Source organism: Bombus bifarius, unplaced genomic scaffold (assembly GCF_011952205.1).
Source record: "Bombus bifarius isolate JDL3187 unplaced genomic scaffold, Bbif_JDL3187 scf7180000009243, whole genome shotgun sequence".
NCBI lineage: Eukaryota > Metazoa > Arthropoda > Insecta > Hymenoptera > Apidae > Bombus > Bombus bifarius.
The window spans coordinates 3867092-3886876 of record NW_022884989.1 but is presented as its reverse complement, the minus strand read 5'-3'; the positions used below and the strand labels follow the sequence as shown (position 1 = coordinate 3886876).

General features: G+C 33.2%; 2 protein-coding genes across 15 annotated transcripts; both read left to right on the top strand.

The window, feature by feature from the left end:
* Window positions 1-418: 418 nt before the first annotated feature.
* Window positions 419-5537, top strand: LOC117214734 (dosage compensation regulator). Of its 2 annotated transcripts, XM_033461026.1 has the most exons (9): window positions 419-672; window positions 740-1232; window positions 1680-1726; window positions 1810-2051; window positions 2156-3794; window positions 3885-4252; window positions 4319-4588; window positions 4661-4906; window positions 4996-5537. In XM_033461026.1, the coding sequence occupies exons 1-9, from the start codon at window positions 594-596 to the stop codon at window positions 5314-5316; spliced, it is 3705 nt and encodes a 1234-aa protein (XP_033316917.1). In that variant the 5' UTR covers window positions 419-593; the 3' UTR covers window positions 5317-5537. The 2 variants fall into 2 exon arrangements, with proteins under 2 accessions (XP_033316917.1, XP_033316918.1); XM_033461027.1 differs by lacking the exons at window positions 419-672; window positions 740-1232 and adding an exon at window positions 1315-1585.
* A 249-nt stretch (window positions 5538-5786) lies between these two features.
* Window positions 5787-16440, top strand: LOC117214733 (JNK-interacting protein 3). 13 transcript variants are annotated; one of them, XM_033461023.1, is made up of 20 exons: window positions 6159-6558; window positions 6867-7184; window positions 7287-7407; window positions 7856-8266; window positions 8339-8530; window positions 8613-8648; window positions 9275-9292; window positions 9377-9434; window positions 9513-9569; window positions 9655-9990; window positions 10069-10248; window positions 11232-11279; window positions 11583-11784; window positions 11891-12771; window positions 12848-13067; window positions 13162-13447; window positions 13538-13750; window positions 13832-13921; window positions 14064-14121; window positions 14698-14832. In XM_033461023.1, exons 2-20 carry the CDS (start codon window positions 6876-6878, stop codon window positions 14699-14701), a joined length of 3720 nt encoding a protein of 1239 aa, XP_033316914.1. In that variant the 5' UTR covers window positions 6159-6558; window positions 6867-6875; the 3' UTR covers window positions 14702-14832. The 13 variants fall into 13 exon arrangements, with proteins under 13 accessions (XP_033316902.1, XP_033316914.1, XP_033316913.1 ...); XM_033461022.1 differs by having other exon boundaries at window positions 14061-14121; XM_033461011.1 differs by lacking the exons at window positions 6159-6558; window positions 14064-14121 and adding an exon at window positions 5787-6152 and having other exon boundaries at window positions 14698-16440.
* The last annotated feature ends 3345 nt before the right edge of the window (window positions 16441-19785 follow it).

Here is a 19785-nt window from a genome sequence, read left to right as displayed (position 1 = left end):
GTCAGACAGGTAAGTAGCGTTGTGTAGAACATGAATTCAAAAGAACAGCTAGTCGTTTCAACGTTTAAAATTATTTCTTCTCTATATATATTTTTAGTGTATTTTACAAGTTAGTATGACGTCACATTGCTTTTATCTGTCATTTAACTGATCCGCAACACGCGTCACAATGGTCTGCACCATGTCTACACAGATCATCATTGAACTGAACTTCGCCGAAAATTAGTTTATACATATGTACTAGCTCTAGCACAACCGACCGCGTCATGGCGCGCTGGAGAGAAAATGATAACCTAAAACAGATTTAATTCCATAGTCATGATTCAAAATCCCGCCACAAAATGGCTGACATCCAAATGTGTTCATTTTGTAACCAGCGACTTCACTTATTGGACAAATAATGGATAGAAGCCAATATGGCGTAAAAGTAAAGTACTGAATGTGAACAGTTCATAATAACGTGTAAAAGACGCTAAAAGCGCTCAATTTTACATACGCAGAAGTTTCGAACCTTAAGATTCATAAAGCTAAATTCTATCATTATATATAAAAAGTCAATAATTTTATGTCCCCTAAAGTAAAGTACAGCCAAAATGGGTGACATAAAATCCTTCTTTCATCAGTGGTGCGCAAAAAATTGCAAAGAACCACAATTTGATGTAAGACCAACAGGTAGGATAATACCATTTTCAAAATAATATAAGGATAAAGACGTGTTATATTATTAATAATATTATAGGGCCGAAACACCGACAACGATTTCTTTGTGAATTACGAGTACCCGGATTTGATTATGTGGGTGCAGGAAATTCAACTAGCAAAAAAGATGCTCAAGGAAATGCAGCCAAAGATTACGTTAATTATTTAGTTCGATCAGGACATGTAAATGCTGATGATGTTCCAAAAGATACGCAAAGCATTTTACAACAAGGAACAACTATTAAATCAGAGCCTGTATATCCAACAAAATCTGTATTTCAAGATGGAATGGGTCCAAATGACATAGGTCAAGCATATAGGGCTTATAATGAACATGGTGAAAGCAATTACACTTATATTGATAGAATAGCAGATCAGAAAAGAGTTGAAGATGCAGAAGATGTTGATGTGAATTCTGGAATTCATGGGAATTGGACTATAGAAAATGCTAAATCAAAACTTCATCAATTTATGCAAACTAACAAAATTAATGCTGATTACAAATATACTCCACTTGGTCCAGATCATATGAGGTATGGATTGTCTCAATGTAGCTGTTTACTTTTACATTGGGTTGGACTTATCAATGTGGTATTGTGATGTCACTTAAAATCTTCAATTGTATCAAAGATCTGTTTCAAGATGATATAAAGAAAATGACATAAATGACTTACCATAGCATTTGAAATTCTATAAGACCATTTTAGAGTACGCTATTTACTTATACTTAATGCTGGTACAAGAGAAAAATGTTTTCTCTCGTGCACAGATGAAACTGCTGTTTAACCGGAACTTTTATTGAAATAATTCAATAATAGTTTTGGTGCAATCACTCACAGAAATTTATCACAATGTACTCCAATATGGTCTTGGATATTTTCAAATGGTAAGTTGAATTTATGTCATTGTAATTATTTGTTAGATTTATTAAGCATAATATAAATATACATAAAATATTAATAATATAAATTTATATTTAGGGGTTTCATGGCTGAAATGACATTTTATGTAAGACAACTTGGAAGAAGTATGTTTTCAAAGTAATATATATAATTGATATCTAAATCAATATCTATTTATAACAAAAAAGTTCTTAAAAATGAATTTCAGATATTACTGGTCGTGAGACTGGTTCAAATAAGCAAACTGCATCAAAAAGTTGTGCCTTGTCTCTTGTTCGACAGTTGTATCATCTTGGTGTTATTGAGCCATTTAGTGGAACTTTGAAAAAGAATAAAGAAGCAGAACAAATAAAACCATATCCAGTTAAAATTTCACCAGATTTGATAAATCAGATACATGATGTTCTGGACGGTCTGGATATAAAACCAATTCCAGTGAACCTATATCGGGTGATTTATATTATTTACTAATACTAACATTACTCTTACAAATCTACATTATTTTTATTAAGTAAATTAAGCTATGATTTTTATAATATTAATTTGTATTATAGACATTTAAAACGGAAGAAAATGATTCATTTAATGTTTCATACTCATTATTAACAAATCAAGTGTTAGATGATTTTATTTCATCAGCACCACAACCAGCTGGAGTAGTAAGTTGGTCTCCTCCACAACAAAATTGGAATCCATGGACTGGTTGCAATATTGACGAGGGACCATTAGCCGTAATGTCTTTAGAACAGCTGTCAGAGGATTTATTACATGAACAAAGAGAAAGATTGCAAGAAGATGAGAGACTTCAAAAAAGTATTAAGGAAAGATCTCATTTACCAGTTTTTTCAATGAAGAATGAAATAATGAATGCTATCAATGAAAATCCTATAATTATTATTCGAGGAAACACAGGTTGTGGTAAAACGACTCAAGTATGTCAGTTTATTTTAGATGACTACATTGCATCAGGTCAAGGTGCATGTTGTAGTATCGCTATTACGCAACCTAGAAGAATATCTGCTGTATCTGTAGCTGATCGAGTTGCTTTAGAAAGATGCGAAGATTTAGGACTATCTGTTGGATATTCTGTAAGATTTGAATCTTATTTGCCGAGACCTTACGGTAGTATAATGTTTTGTACTGTTGGTGTACTTTTAAGAAAATTAGAAGGTGGCTTAAGGGGTGTATCACATGTTATTGTTGATGAAATTCACGAACGAGATGTTAATTCTGATTTTATTATGGTTGTACTTCGTGATATGATTCATATGTATCCAGATTTGCGAATTATTCTAATGTCTGCTACGATCGACACTACGTTATTCAGTAATTACTTCAATAATTGTCCGGTAATAGAAATACCTGGAAGATCGTATCCAGTACAACAATATTTCTTAGAAGATTGTATACAATTAACAAATTTTGTACCACCTTTCGATTTGAAGAAACGAAAAGGTCGAGATACAGATGATTTACCAATGGAAGGAGAACCAGAAGAAAATTTGAATAAAATTATTGACATGAAGTACTCTATACAAACGAAGAATGTCATGGCGCAACTTAATGAAAAGGAGATAAGTTTTGAACTTATAGAAGCTCTACTAGGATACATTAAGAAACAGAGTATATCTGGTGCTATACTAATATTTTTACCTGGTTGGAACTTAATATTTGCATTAATGAAACATTTACAACAACACCCTGTTTATGGTGGATCAAGTTACATGATTATACCACTGCATTCACAATTACCAAGAGAAGATCAACATAAAGTTTTCGAACCTGTAATGCCAGAAGTAACGAAAATTATTTTAGCAACAAATATTGCCGAGACCTCAATCACAATTAACGATGTAGTTTATGTAATAGATTCTTGCAAAGCTAAAATGAAGCTTTTTACTTCTCATAATAATATGACAAATTATGCTACTGTTTGGGCTAGTAAGACAAACTTAGAACAAAGAAAGGGTCGAGCAGGCCGTGTTAGACCAGGGTTTTGTTTCCATCTATGTTCTAAAGCGCGATACAATAAAATGGACGAACATATGACACCCGAAATGTTTCGGACGCCTTTACACGAGCTAGCATTGAGTATTAAATTATTAAGATTAGGAAGTATTGGAAAGTTCTTGTCAAAAGCAATTGAACCACCACCAATAGATGCTGTAATCGAAGCAGAGGTCATATTACGCGGTACGTTCCCTCCATTGAACATTATCAAATATAAATATTTGTCACATTACTGTTTAAAACTATTTTTTTTATAATTGTAATTTATTTCAGAGATGAAATGCTTGGATGAAAATAATGAATTAACGCCTCTTGGAAAAATATTGGCTCGATTACCAATAGAACCACGTTTGGGTAAAATGATGATCTTAGGTTGTATATTTTGTGTGGGTGATGCACTTTCAACAATGGCTGCGAATAGTACAACATTTCTAGAAGTGTATAATATGGGACCTGATCTAAGACGGTTATCTGCACAACAAAAATCATTTGCTGGTGCAAGGTATAGCGATCATGTAGCAATGTTACATGCTTTCCAAGCATGGGAAGAAGCTAGATCTATGGGAGAGTATGAAGAACAAACATTTTGTGATTCGAAAAATTTAAGTATGCCCACATTAAGAGTGACATGGGAAGCTAAGGTAACTATAAATAATGCCTTCTTATATACTGTAAAACAATATGTTAACAATATTTTATATTTATAGAATCAATTGCAAGCACTTTTGCTAAGTGCGGGATTTCCGGAAAAAACTCTTTCCCCTACACCGTTAAATTATCACGCTGGTGCAGATACTCGTCTTGATACGATTACTGCATTATTATGTATGGGTCTTTATCCAAATGTTTGCTATCATAAAGAAAAAAGAAAGGTTCTTACTACTGAATCTAAAGCAGCGTTGATTCACAAAACGTCAGTGAATTGCAGTAATTTTGAGCAAAATTTCCCATTTCCATTATTCGTATTCGGGGAAAAGGTAAGATTACTCTTTTTTGATGTAATAAATTTAAGTAATCTTAGGATTATGTTAATTTATTTTTATTCACAGATTCGTACAAGAGCAGTATCTTGTAAACAAATGACGATGGTATCACCGATTCATTTACTATTATTTGGTTCTCGGAAGGTCGAGTACGTCGATAATGTAGTAAAACTGGATAACTGGATCAACTTAGATATGGATCCGACTCATGCAGCAGCAATAGTAGCTTTACGACCCGCATTAGAAAGTCTCGTTGTGAAAGCTGCAAAAGAGCCTGAAACTATTCTGGAATTAAATCCTAATGAACAAAAAGTACTATTCTATATATATCAATGTTTTTTGCTGCACTACTCTTCTCTTAAGTATTACGAAATTTTGCTTTTGCTTTGCTTTCTTTTTAGGTGTTAAATGTAATCAAATCGCTTTGCGGAATGAATGCTTGCCGTTATGAACTGGATCAGATTACAGGTGGTTTCTATTCAAAAAGACCACCAAGGGGATATTCGACTGGTTATCATTCGGGAAGCGGTAATCCCGCAAAATTAATGCGCGGAGCTGGCGGTTATCGCGGAAGCCTTTATGGTGACAGCGGTAGTAGATATTCAAGAGGCAGTTACAGTGGATACAGAGGCGGTGGTAATAGAGGATACGGAATGAGTAATTCACGTGGAAGAGGCAGTGGAAGTTGGGGTGGTAGAGGAGGTTTTCGTGGTCATTATTGATTATAATTTTAAATAACTTTTAATGTGTAAAATTAGCAAACGTCTATTATAATGTGTATGCGATGTGTTTCACGTAGTTATATATTATCTTCTAATTAAAAATGTAACATATATTTATTTTTATATCTTTTCATTCAAAATGTTGCTTTTCTTTTTGTTTAACAATATTTGTTATCCCACTAAATAACAGTACAAATAAAGCCTTCAAAAATATTTAACAATTTGGACGTATTTATACATATTGTTAATATATAATAGCGCGTTTTTAAGGAAGTACTGCGATAACTTGAAAGTACGATTCATTAAAGAGATATGCAGTACCTATCTTACGTAAATATTGCAGTCGAATTAAGGAATCTTACAGCGCTACATATGAGATATTAGAACTACAGATTAGGATTCTGTGGAAACAGAATGAAGATTCGGCCATCTAACGGGCATGATGGAAACGGAAAAATGTTTCCATCTCCTGTGATTTTATAGGTTTATTTGTGAACACGTCAGGAGACGACCATACGTTTGTAGTATTGGTCGGTGCGTGGTCGGTACGTGTTCGGTACTGAGTAGAAAAAAAAATGGCGAAAATTTGCGTATAAAGACGATCGTCAACAGAGTTGACAGAAACTAATGAAATTGGCTAATGTCAAATTGAACAACGTAATGCACGAAAAATGTTCCCTCTAGTCCGCGCCGCCTTGGTGCGTTTCATATGATCGGGTACAACGTTTTACACAAGTGTTCAATCAAGTGAGAAAAACAACGGGGAAAAAAGGAGAAGCAAGAGTTTAGTGGTTGCGAAACGTCACAGATCACAACACGGAACGGGCCACTTCAAGGCAAGACGTTCCACCTTGCACCTCGTTGTCCCTCTGGGGAATCTTGCGATACTTAAAAATAGTGATAATGCAAATGATCATGTACGACGGGATTCACCAGTTCTGTAATGTGAATTCGTGATGACCTGATTTAATCTTCTCGTTTTAAAAGTGTATTCGATCTTGAATTGTGTATCGTGAAAGGTTATGTGCAGTTATGCGTCTGACATTTGGATTTCTTACAAACATTCGTCAAGAATTCTTTAGCCGTATTTGGCAATTAGTACGACATAAAGTAACGATTAATATTAAACCACGTAAAGAATATGCGATTCATGTTTTTTAACCAGATCTTGCTATTTGAAGCTTTTTTAAAAAATTCTCTCGATTACCATACGAAGTAAAGTCAAAGTACTGACTATTAAGAGTTGAGTGCAACGATCGTTTCTACATGTTTATATTAATTCCCTTATATAAATTGCCCCTTGTTTAAGTGCGCAATAATGAAAATTTACTTTCTTCTGTAGTTGTGCAATACTGTTTTTGACTTGTCATTCCTATTTTGTAATATATGCACCTTACTTGGCAGAATGCCTAAAAACTACTTTAGGACATTACTGTGATACATTAATGAAAAATTAAAAATATGAAATAGGATTCAAACAGAAAATTTAAATTATGGTATAAGAAAGTCAAACGACTTAATAATATTTATTCGAAATTTTTGTATTTTAGGTATAAAAAATGAGTCAAATAGAGATGGATCAAGAAACTGTATATGGGACCCATGAGGATAGTCATGTGGTCATGTCAGAGAAAGTGCAATCTCTGGCTGGTAGTATTTATCAAGAATTTGAAAAAATGATAGCACGTTATGATGAAGATGTGGTCAAGGACCTAATGCCCCTCCTAGTCAATGTCCTAGAATGTCTAGACATATCTTATACCGAAAACCAAGAGCGTGAAGTTGAATTAGAGTTATTAAGGGAAGACAATGAACAACTTGTTACACAATATGAAAGGGAAAAACAATTAAGAAAAACATCTGATCAGGTATAATTAAAATTTTTGTAATGCTTTCTAATCTTGATGTTTCACTTAGAATTATATACAACATTCTTTGAGAAAAAGTAACCTTCATGACTTTTTGATTAGAAATTGCTGGAGCTTGAAGATGTAGCAGAAGATGAAAGAAAAGAACTTTTATCAAAAATTGATAGTTTGGAATCAATTGTAAGAATGCTGGAATTGAAAACAAAGAATTCACATGATCACGGTACAATTGCTAATGGCTCTCTCAGTTCATCCCTTCACAGAACATCCCTCTACAGTAGAGTAGAAAGTTTTTGTTTTATTTTTATTTAATTGATTAATAGTATAAACATGTATCTGTGGGACTTCAAGTATTTGCATGTATACTTCTAAAAGTTTGTTTTATTATTAAGTGCTTTATTTATTGTTATGGGATATTTAACATATGGTGAATGATTTACTTTTATGCTGTATATAGTATATCTGGTTTAAATGTATATATACCATTATTTCTCTAATTATTAAAAATACGAAAAATTTTTTAATAATTACGAAAATAATAATATACATACATTTAAATTGGACATATCGTATGTTTCTAGTAAAATCTAGAGTGTGTTCTGTAATATACTATAATCCTTATAATAAAATTGTTGAGGCAGATATGGGATATCATTTTCATCATTTTTTAGTTGTTCGTCTTGAAGAAAAAGAAGCTGAATTGAAGCGTGAATATACTCGACTACATGAGAGATATACGGAACTATTTAAAACGCATGTAGATTATATGGAAAGGACAAAGATGTTAGTTGGAAGTACAGAGAGATTAGAAAATTCATCTAGTGGTCGTGGTCCATCTCGTTTACCATCTCTTGGCTTAACTCACATGTCTCGAAGTTCTGGACCATTGAGTTATGGCTTTCAGAGCTTAGAAGCTAGCATAAATGCAGAAGATGTCGACCAAGAAAGTCCACCAAATGTTGTTGCTAATTTAAGAACTGAAATGTTGGACAGTAGCAGCGAAGCTGCTATTGAAACATCTGATAAAAGTCAATTAACAGATAAACCAGTACAAGCAAACAAAACAACTGCAATTTCTAGACGTATGTTGTTTTCCTTCTGCGAAAATTGCGTTCTGTAATATTATGTTTCTACTTTTATTTTTCAATTTATAGATGAGAGTCCAGAAACCGAAATACCTCCACCTTTGGTTACACCGACATCACCAACTGTAGAAAAGTTAGCTACTTCTGGTGGAAGAAGCAGAACGGAAAGAGAGCAACGAAGTGGTAACACATTGTACCAGGAACTCAGTTTTCAAGATGCTGATGCATTAGGTGAAATGGATGAAGGAGCAGATATTACTGGTAACTGTCGTTAAACAGTTCAATGTTTGATGTTAATTTGAGAGTCTTATAACTAATACTGTGCTTGTCCTTAAAATCTTAGGTAGTTGGGTACATCCTGGGGAATATGCCTCGTCGGGTATGTTTCATAAAATAACCAAACGTTTATACAAATATCATTACTTATTTGTTAATCCTTTGAGTTCTCAAATTCATTCTGTCATACACAACTAAGATGAAACGTACATTGCGATGAATATAGTCATTGACGAATCGAATAGTACAATATTCGTTTTATATTAATCAAGCATGCTCAACTTTCCTGTATACTAATGTTGATAAAATGAATATCCAAATAAAATCAATATTGCATGCCAAATTCTTAAGTTAACAATTAGGTCTTACACTTAATTCTCTGGAACTCTGAGGGTTAATATTAAAGTTATAATTATAAAATATTAATGAAATAAAAATTTTACAATATTATCTACATCACATAAATAGTAACAATTATGTAAAAAGGATAGTAGTAAGAAATAGTTAACTTTATTGATGTTGTAAAATATTTGTTAATATTATTCGTTATTCAAAATTGACTATTTTCTACCACTGTCCTTCCTTTAGAAATTACAAGTTTTCTGTTTGAGTCATATGGAAAAGTATGTACTAATGTGATTTTATATTTCATTGCTTACCTCCTTACTTCTGCTGGCTGTGGTCATATTTTGACTAATAATCGCATGATATAAATAATCTCGTATGCAGTCAATGACAACTTCTTTGGTAAGATATATTAATATATGTATTGCTAGTAATGAAAGCATTTATGTTTTGTTGTATTAATTATGAAAAATAATATTTTATTAGGGATGGGAAAAGAAGTGGAGAACCTTATTATGGAAAACAATGAATTGCTAGCTACAAAGTGAGTACTCTTATATATTTTATAATAATATTGTAGTATATTTATTATAACATTTTATATATCACATTTATTTTTCAGAAATGCGCTTAACATTGTAAAAGACGATTTAATCGTGAAAGTAGATGAACTCACAAGGTAAAATGTCGTTTTTGAGGTGATACAATAAATAAGTGTTAGTTTGTAAATATGCAATATATACATAAGTAAATATGTTTCTCAGTGAACAAGAAATATTACGCGAAGAAGTTCGGGGCTTGCAACAAACTAGAGAACGTTTACGGCAGAAGGTCGCTACTCTTGAAGAAGAATTGAAAAAAGTTAAGGAAGAAGCAGAGGCAGCAGCAAAAGCAGCTAAGAGCGACGATGAAGAAGATGTATCATTAGCACAAAGGAAGAGGTTTACCAGAGTCGAGATGGCTAGGGTGCTTATGGAGAGAAATCAATATAAGGAACGTTTCATGGAACTTCAAGAAGCAGTTAGATGGACAGAGATGATAAGAGCAACAAAGACTGATCCTTCTAGTATATCAAGTGGAAAAGTATCTGTATGGAAGTTGTTAGTATTATTTCACATAGAAAGAAACAGATATCGAATGCGATAATAATTTATTACTTTCTTTTGTCTTGTTTGTAGTTTTAGTAGTCTCTTCACAGGACCTGCAGATCGAGGAGCCTTAGTTCGTGGACCACACACATTACCTCATATGAGGTACAGTGCACCAACCAATCAAGTTGTCCCAGCACCGCCTCTGGATACCATGCGTAGACGTACGTTGAAAGGTCGCCATGAGTTTTTCGACCAGGGAGACACCATGTGAGAAATCAATCAAATTCTATACACGCACTTAGATATTATAACAATTTGACACTGAAGTCTGACAAATTATTCTCTATCTTTCGTATGGAGATTTGTTTCTTTTACCATCACGCCCTCTTCTAACTACAATTTCAATAACTGTGATTGTTTTTACAACGAAAATTTTTACAGAGAGATATACACAATCACTATACAAACTTTATATGTAAAGTTTATTTTAATATTTTTACCAAAGCTATTGCAACAACAAGAGATTTTTTCTCTTGGTGGGGTAGAATTTCAATATCTTCTTATAATTTTTTTTTCTTTTTTGAATCGATATCATCTTTCCAGATTAGAGTCCTCTTTGGTCAGTTGGGATCCATAATCTTTTGTCACGACTCTCAATTACTCTTGATCATTCTTAAGAAATGTGAGTCATTTCTAAATAATTCGTTGCCTGAACAATTTGCAAATGTGATGGTTTTTAACAAATTGTCATTATGATTTCCCTCTTACCTGCCATTTTTTATGAAAAAAAATTGTGGGTGTATATTCTATGCGCAGTATAAAGTATTGAAGGACTGAGGATTATGGTCCGTGGCACACAGATCCCTTTTGATAATCTTATTCTCATTAATACATCTATCTATTTCTCGTAATATTAATGAAGTTATAAATAATCGTCTGTACTGAAACGGAAAATTGCTTACATATACCTATTATATAAATCAATTTACCATTTACTATTTCAGAATGGTAATGACTTATTTAACAAAGTAAATTGTCTGTTATCTTTGCAAAGTCGTGCTGGAAAAGCAATAGTTTTGTAAATAAAAGTTTGTACATTTTTAAAAGAAAGATAATATATGATCATTATTGATCAACAAATAAATGAAGTTTTGACTATGTTATAAACTTGGCTTTTATTTCACTCTTGCTCTGCGCTTTGATTTTTCGTTCGGGTTTCGTCCTTGCCTGTCCTTCATGGCGTTGTCAAGAGATACCTGGTTATTCTGGTTTTCGGTGGGGTGCTTATTGGCCAGCAGGTAAATCTGTTCTGCTCTATGTCTAACATTTCGCTTCTACACGTGGATATATATATAAATCTTATTGTATAAATAACGAACCTGAACATTGTTATACAAGATGATGGAAAGAACGATTGGATTAAAGCTTCATTCGAATTCAAGAAAGTATTCCGTGATCAAGAGAGTCTTCATAGGAATATATGGTTGAACAAATAACAGCATTCAGTAAATCTACTAACTTTCTAATTTAAAATTCTGTCTTGATCATGTGTACTACAAAAATAATCGAATAATTAATGTTCTTTTGATACGTTCTTACAGATCTTCTGAGAAACTCGTAGCAAGACGTGCAAATGAACGAAGAGAGCAATATCGTCAAGTCCGTGCACATGTTAGGAAAGAGGATGGGCGATTACATGCTTATGGTTGGAGTTTACCTGGAAAACCAAGTGCTCCAGTTAGACAACCCGTTCCTGTTCCAGTTTATTGCAGACCTCTACAGGAATCTGAACCTGGCATGAAGGTGCATTTATCTGTTATTAATATATAAAATATATGTAATTGTTTTTATGTAATCAGATCTAAACACACAGTTAGCGCCATATTCTATTTTGTCTTTCATTATTTAGATATGGTGTGGTGCTGGTGTAAACCTAAGTGGTGGTAAAACACGAGATGGCGGTTGTATGGTTGGGGGAAGTGTGTTTTATGCTGCTGAAGCTCAAGAAGTAAGTACGAATACAAAAAATGAAGTGGAAGATGCTGTTGAACATTTGGATAAGGAGCTTCAAGAGAATGAAAATCAAAGGGTCGAGGCAGAACAATTAGAACAACATCTTAGCTCATTGGTATGGATCTGTACATCGACTCAGAAGATGTCAAAAGTTACTGTGATAGATGCTAACAATCCAGCGGATATTTTGGAAGTCTTTAGCGTTTGTCAAGGACATTTACTTTGCATTGCAAGTGTACCTGGAGCCAAAGAGAGTGATTACACTCAAGCTATGAACGAAGATCCAATTCAAACTGCTAATGGAGTGAATGAGAACGATAATCACGAAGTAAATACGACTTCAAATACTGAACAGAACACTCAAAAAAATAAACAGGAAACTCAAGCCTCGGTGGAAAAAAACAAAAATGAATCTGAAAATGTATCAGAAGAACAAAATAATGAAAATGTTAAAAAATCGGATGATGTTAATCAAAGTGTTACTACTGAACCACAAAGTTCGGAAAATGTAGATAGCGAAACGATAAATTTAGGGAAGGTATACTTTGTGAAAGCTAATTTAGAGGCATCAAACTCACAACTGGATGAAAAAGAAGATGAAACTGAGGAGAAAGAAAATAAAGTTGAGGAAGATGCACCTATAGAAAAAATGTCTTCAATACAACCGACAATGTGGCTTGGAGCTCAGAATGGTACGGTGTTTGTTCATTCAGCTGTCGCTAAATGGTCAGTTTGTTTGCATTCAGTCAAACTGAAGGATGCTGCACTGGCTATCGTGTATGTACTTTTACTACACATTAAATTGTTGTATTTTAATTTACAATACATATGTGATATATATATTTCCTTTTAGACATGTACAAGGACGAGTTCTTGTTGCTCTTGCCGACGGAACCGTTACATTATTTCGAAGAGGTCCAGACGGGCAATGGGATCTGTCTCAGTACCATGTGATTACTTTGGGTAGTCCACAACACTCAATTAGGTGTATGACCGCCGTTAGTGGTAAAACGGTATGGTGCGGATATAGAAATAAAATTCATGTAATAGATCCAGTTTTAATGACTGTTGAGGTATATACGTTATACTTATCTATATTTTCAAAATTTTAATATGCAGTAAACTGTGTTATCATATTAAGGATATTTTTATGATTTAAACTTTCAGTGCACTGTGGATGCTCATCCACGGCGAGAGTCGCAAGTGAGACAGTTAGCTTGGCTGGGTGAAGGAGTGTGGGTCAGCATTAGATTAGATTCAACATTAAGACTGTATCACGCTCACACTTATCAACATCTTCAGGATGTTGATATTGAACCTTATGTTAGCAAAATGCTTGGAACCGGGAAACTTGGCTTCTCATTTGTAAGAATTACTGCATTACTCATTTCCTCCAACAGGCTGTGGATCGGCACAGGAAACGGAGTAATAATTTCCGTTCCTTTATCTGAAAGTAAGTTCAAAAAATTAATTATATTGTTGTAGAAGTTAATAATAAACTAAATGTTAATGTTTATGATAATAAAATGTTTATGAATAAAAGATGTATGTAAAACAGGTGCTGGTGGATCAATGGCAGTATCCAGAGTTCAAGTAGGAAATGCTAAAGGTGATGCACCGGGCGTTGGTATCAGAATTTTTGCCTCGGATCGTGGTGTTACGCCCGGTAGTTACATACCTTATTGCAGTATGGCTCATGCTCAACTTAGCTTTCATGGACATAGAGATGCAGTAAAAATGTTCGTTGCAGTGCCTGGTATGTTCATTTATAATTGATTGGTTACTATTAATTTTTAGAAATAAATTAATATATTACATTATTGAATTTATATTGTAGGTCATGGCGGTCAAAGTGCAGTGTCAGATGGTTCTCAACCGGCAATGCTTGTTCTTTCAGGTGGTGAAGGCTATATAGATTTCAGAGTTGGTAAGTAATATTTATAATTTTAATATTGTGTTCTTAACATATTATTCGATTAATGCCCTTATAAGCACGAAAAATTAAATTCATTGGGTATATAAAAACGTAATCAAGATGTTGTTTTATACAATTATAACACTTGCAGCAGATGAGGCAGAAGACGAGAGTGACGTGGCGACTCATCTGATTGTATGGCAGTTGGTCAGGTATGCCCCCAGAGAAAAATGAAAAGCGGTTGATGGATCTTTATTCGATTTACATAACTGTTTGATTGAGTGGATATATCGTTTGTGTTATTTACCAACGAAACTTATACTAACTATTGAGAGTATGTTTTGTGCACGGTGTAATGAAATTCTAAACTAACAAATTCGCTAGTAGTTAGATATATTTCTAACCTGACATTGAAATAATTATTCTCATTTCTTTATGAAAATATCGGCATTAAGATGTTAAGGTGTTTATGTACAAGTGTTCTCATTATAATTGTTGCTCTGGATTGAAAAATAAGAACAGTCAATGAAAAGTCATTAGCTTTTGTATAGCACAAACTATTCTTACAATAATTTTCATTAATAGAAAAGCTGTGTCTGCACCTCCGTTTCTTAAGCAATTGTACACCATACAATTGTCCTGCTTCTTTCATTCTCTGGGGGTTGGGCATTTCCAGCTGACATGCATCGTATTGTACAAAAGACAACTGATAATCGCACTTTTTATTTACTTTTACTGTGTATTTTTGTTTAATCACTCATCAAGTAATTGTGAATTATTTTGTTCAGGTGATGGAGAAGACACAGAAGATACTATGGAACGATCTAACAGTGCTGTTGCTGCAAATGCTGAAGAACATGGAGAACAAAGTCATCTAATTGTATGGCAAGTGCAATGTCCTTTACCAGTGCCAATGAATGGCTAGCCTAGAAATTTTGGAAGTATGTTGATCCTGGTGTATGGTTCAGCTTGAATTTCTATAGATAAATCAAGGCGTTTAGACGGTTCTCGTGATATGTTGTCGTGGAATCGATAAATTAGACCTATTATTTGGTCAACCGAATGCCGCATCTATTTAATTATACTTATATAACGATTGTAGCGAAGTACGCAAACGAATACGCATAACAGCGAAAGAAAAGGAGATATTGTACAATTTCTGAGAGTATTAAGAATCATTTACAATATTTCATTACGGATGATAATTTCTAAACAGAAAATTTTCTTTCTTTTAGGATATCGTGTTAAGCAACATTGACAAAAGATTAACTTTTTAGATATGGGATATTCATTGGGGAATTTTTTAAAATTGAGAGATAAGTAGAATATCTTAACGCAATGCTTATAAACTTTGGCTTTAAACTTTAAAAACGTCCTTTAAAAATATTTTATCGGAATACTAATTCGATGTTACGTATTGATAACGTAATTTGTAACGGAACTTCTTTTCTCTTGATTATGCATGTCTTCTTTGTGCGTCGTTGAACGAGGCACGTATCCAAGAACTAGCTACTTGCGTATACATATAAGAAGTTTTAAGAATGCTTGGAATCAGTGTTGATTGAGGAACGTTGGAGGTATAGCATTACGTTCCCGCCAATGAATGTGATAATGGATAAAAATATGGAATAATGGTTTTCAAAGCTGCCGTGACATTTGCTACTTAGCTGCAATAAAAATCAGGATTACTACATGGAAGTTAGATAACAATCATTGTACAATGTTCATTTGCAGGGATGAGAGGTGCAACCGATTCAAATAGTCTTAGGCATAATCTATTATTGTACATTCTTTCCGTTAGAGAGTATATTATTTTCCAAACTTAAGTGATTTGATTCGCTTAAAAAAAATATATATATATACGTATACATGGAATATAATATATTTTTTATGTTCTGCTACTAACTCTTCTCTAATATCACCGCGTTCGATCGCGCCTATTTTTCTTCTATCTTACAAGACGGTCTTGAAGAGCGTTTTAATGAATTTATGTGTACATAAACTATTGTGAGATATTTGTATAGTGTTTTATGTAGCATGTAATTTAAGTTTTTGTCCATAAACGAAACAAATGCGATTCTGGTAAATCTATACACACACAGATAAACACACAAATTAAATCATATATTTAATCTCTCATCGGTCGCTGTAACTTTATTTTTCGTCAATATTACTCCCTCCCTATAACATTACCAAAGACGAGGAACGATTTTATTGTATTCTTTGTACGATTTCAAGCGAGAGATGGTTTAAAAGTTGCGTATCTTAGCTAATGTATAGCGATCCGAACACAGTGTAGTACAACACCTACATGCATTTGAGACTTGGAAAATGTCGCCATAATACTTGGGCTTATGAGAATTTTTGTAAATTTCTGTGTTATAAGCGACGAACAGTGAAATTCAGGATGTGTACAATGTATAAGGGCTGCGCATTATTGTGTGTGAGCTCGCTTTCGGTGTCGAGCTCGGAACTGTACCTGGCTCTGATAAAAATGCAATGGCGTTAATAAAGAAAGTTGCGAAACAACACGTCTCGATTTGCTTCTCTTAGCATAAGCATGCGATATTTCTTTTGAAATATTAATTATAGAACTATTCTTCGTTACAGTTTCTGTAATCTTTGAATTTTGTTGCGGAAGATGTTTTTCTATAAAGAAGATGTACAGAGGTCCCTTTGAAAACTGCTTCTAAAAAATGTATTCCTGTGGAGTATGTTTAGTAAAAGGACAAATAATACAAACGAAAATATGTTTGACTTTCAATAGCAATTAAGCATTTATTCAATGTATGATCGCATTTTGTCTATTTATATGTACATACTTGGACATCTACCCACATACTTTCTATCATACTAGAGATTAATATGGAAATTAATAGACAAATTTTCTTAATAGAAATTAAAATTAGCTTATGACCAGTACTTTTCATCTTTTCAAGTTCACAAAACAATCCAGAAACTAATCATATTCAGCTGACACCAAATAAAGTAAGTTTCAACTTCTGAATTCAGTTGCATCCAATTATTTAAACGTTAGCTTAAAGTTTTAAGCTGCAATATTTAGTAAACTTTATAAGTATGTACGTACTCTCTAACCAAGAATTGTTTTTGATTTGTGGCAATTGTGTAACAGAGCTATACAAGAAAGTATATCCCGATGTTTCTAAGTTTGAATTATTTCTTTGAATATTTACATAGACTAACTTGTAGGGACAACATCTGATTGTTTCCCAAATAATCGCAATGACTGTTTATACGGGGCGAAGTTGGAGTACGGTTTGCTAACTTCATTTGCGTTGCCGTCCGAATCCTAACCAGCGACCTGAAACTTTACATGCATGAAGTGCAGTAATAAACAGTTTCTGTAAAGTTTCGCTGGTTTCGATGATACTGGCCGGACAACGAGACTGGGTTAGCAAAGCAGGTACGAGAAAATGACTTGTTCAAATCGACGTTTGTGGAACGAAGGTATGATGAAAATAGTACTTGTGCCATTCTTAATGTCTTATGCGTCACAATGCTATATCTAGATGTTGCATTTCCATACTTAATAGCATACTTGCGGTAGCAATTATCTTCAAATATATGTTAATCTAGAATCATTATTATCACTACGGTAAATGATTTTTCACATTCTATCAATTAATATCGACAAATAAATAATTTATTATATTAATTGACGAAAGCGATTGAAGAAGCGATCTTGATGCTTGACGTTTAATGTTATGAAATAATAATTAGCGTGAGTGATTTTGGAAAATATATGATTTTTAAAAATCGGTGAGTTATTTCTTTTGAACAATGAAACACAATGCTTTACATTTTCTGGCTAAATTTTTCCTACTAAAATTATTTGACCAGTGTTTATTTATTTTATGCAAGTATCTTTTAATTCGTAAAAGATTTTAATTAAGAGTATCGTTGTATCGTTCGATGTCCATTGAAGTTACCATCAGCGAGTGTTTGTCGGGTGCTTTTTGAAACTCTGACCTTACTTTTGCAGTCGTAAGTAGTATCGTACTGTTACTATTTTTTTTTTGATTAACTATCTGGGAATAGTTATGTAAATAGATAAAAATAATAGAGCACTAAGTAGCATCTTTTATTACTTCAAAAGATTTATATGACATATTTATCGATATGAAGATAAACAATAGACATCGATTGTAAATAGATTATCAATTAATAAATGTAAATTTGTTAAACACTTTATTTTTTAAGGAAAATCACCGACTTTTTACCATAGAATCTTGACGCGAATACAATGCGAAATAGAATGGACGAAAATAGAAAATATTCGGTCAGTATAGAAATCAGGGTTTGACTTCATATTCGTATTAAGTAATTTTTTTGTTTTTATGAGTTTCTATAATTTTTGTGAAGGTATCCATTCCCGTGACTCATCACTTCGATTTTTATGCAATCATTCTAACTACATTGTTCAGAGTAATTAGACAATTTCGCATTTGAAAGTAAAGTAAATAGTAGACTTTGAAAGATGGGCAAAACTGCAAAAAACATTTTCTTTGTTCTGTCTTATGCCTTTTAACATAATTTAGGTGCAATTATCTTACCAATTATTATCAAATTATTGCGTATACAAATGATCATATCCATACTAAATTTTGCATAGTAGACAATTTCGCGTTTGACAGTAAAATAAATATCAGGTTTTGAAGGATAAGCAACATTGTGAAAGATATTTTTTTCGCTCTGTAATTATATTTTTTTAGAAGAATTTAAGTGAAATGGGTTTACCAATTATCAAATGTTTCCGTATATTTGTTATCATATCAGTTGGACCAAAGATACATTTTGCATAGTAGAAGCTAGTTTTAATACATCGAGTACCTCGTTTAGATAGGACTAAATTTATTGTTCTTGTTAAAAAGGATTAAATGCTATTCTTGCGGTATTATTATCGTTTATACAAGTAACAACAATGATGTAAAGCAAAATTTTGTGGAAAATCTCTAGTATAGTATAGTAATTAAAAATAGATTGCGGTTATTTACTCAGATAGCCAAATCTACTTTAGCAAATTTTGTCGGATACTTGTACAAAAAGCCTGTAGATTTGATACAGGATTTGTTATATTCGTTTATGTTTGTAGACTGTCAGCGGAAATATAACAAAATCTGCTGGGGCAGATTGGTCGCTGAAATCGAATAAATTCTGCCCGTTAACCTAACAGTTAATGGTAGTAGAAATCGGGCAAAGTCTGTAAAGTCTGTATGGCGTTCAAAACAACAACACAGAATCTTCATCTGCTGCCTTTCTGCCGGCCGATTACGTTGCGCAGATACTGCATTATTTCGGCCATCAATTCGACGTTAGGTTAGGTTAGCAGGATCTGCTCGATTTCTGACGTGAATCCAATATTTGATTCTATTAAACAGGTTTTGTTTGCAAACCGACCGCCAAATGTAGCGGCACATGACTATGATTTTGTCATCAAATTTTATCAATTCATTCATCAATAGGTAGGCATATGGTATGCGGGGTTTATATAATTTCGTATGTTATATACATCCTGTGCATTTTTGTTGCACTTTTAAATTCCTATAAATGCATAAATATCCGCAGTATAATAATTAATACGAGCTATCTTACTATTTCTCTTTTATACAAAGGGCTTACTTGTTAATTGAATCTGGAAGATAGGGGGCAAGACTTCTTAAGTTAAAAACGATGGAAACTGAGATGTGCAAAGACCGTAGCAATCAAGCCGCAGGTACCTTATTTCAACAATCAAACTCGTGGAATACATATTTTCCCTTTTTTAAATAGCAGCTTATATTTTCTCTTATCTTACGCAAGACTGTTTAGTTAGTTTTTCAGTGAACTTTGAGCAACTTGGTTACAACAATAGCCAA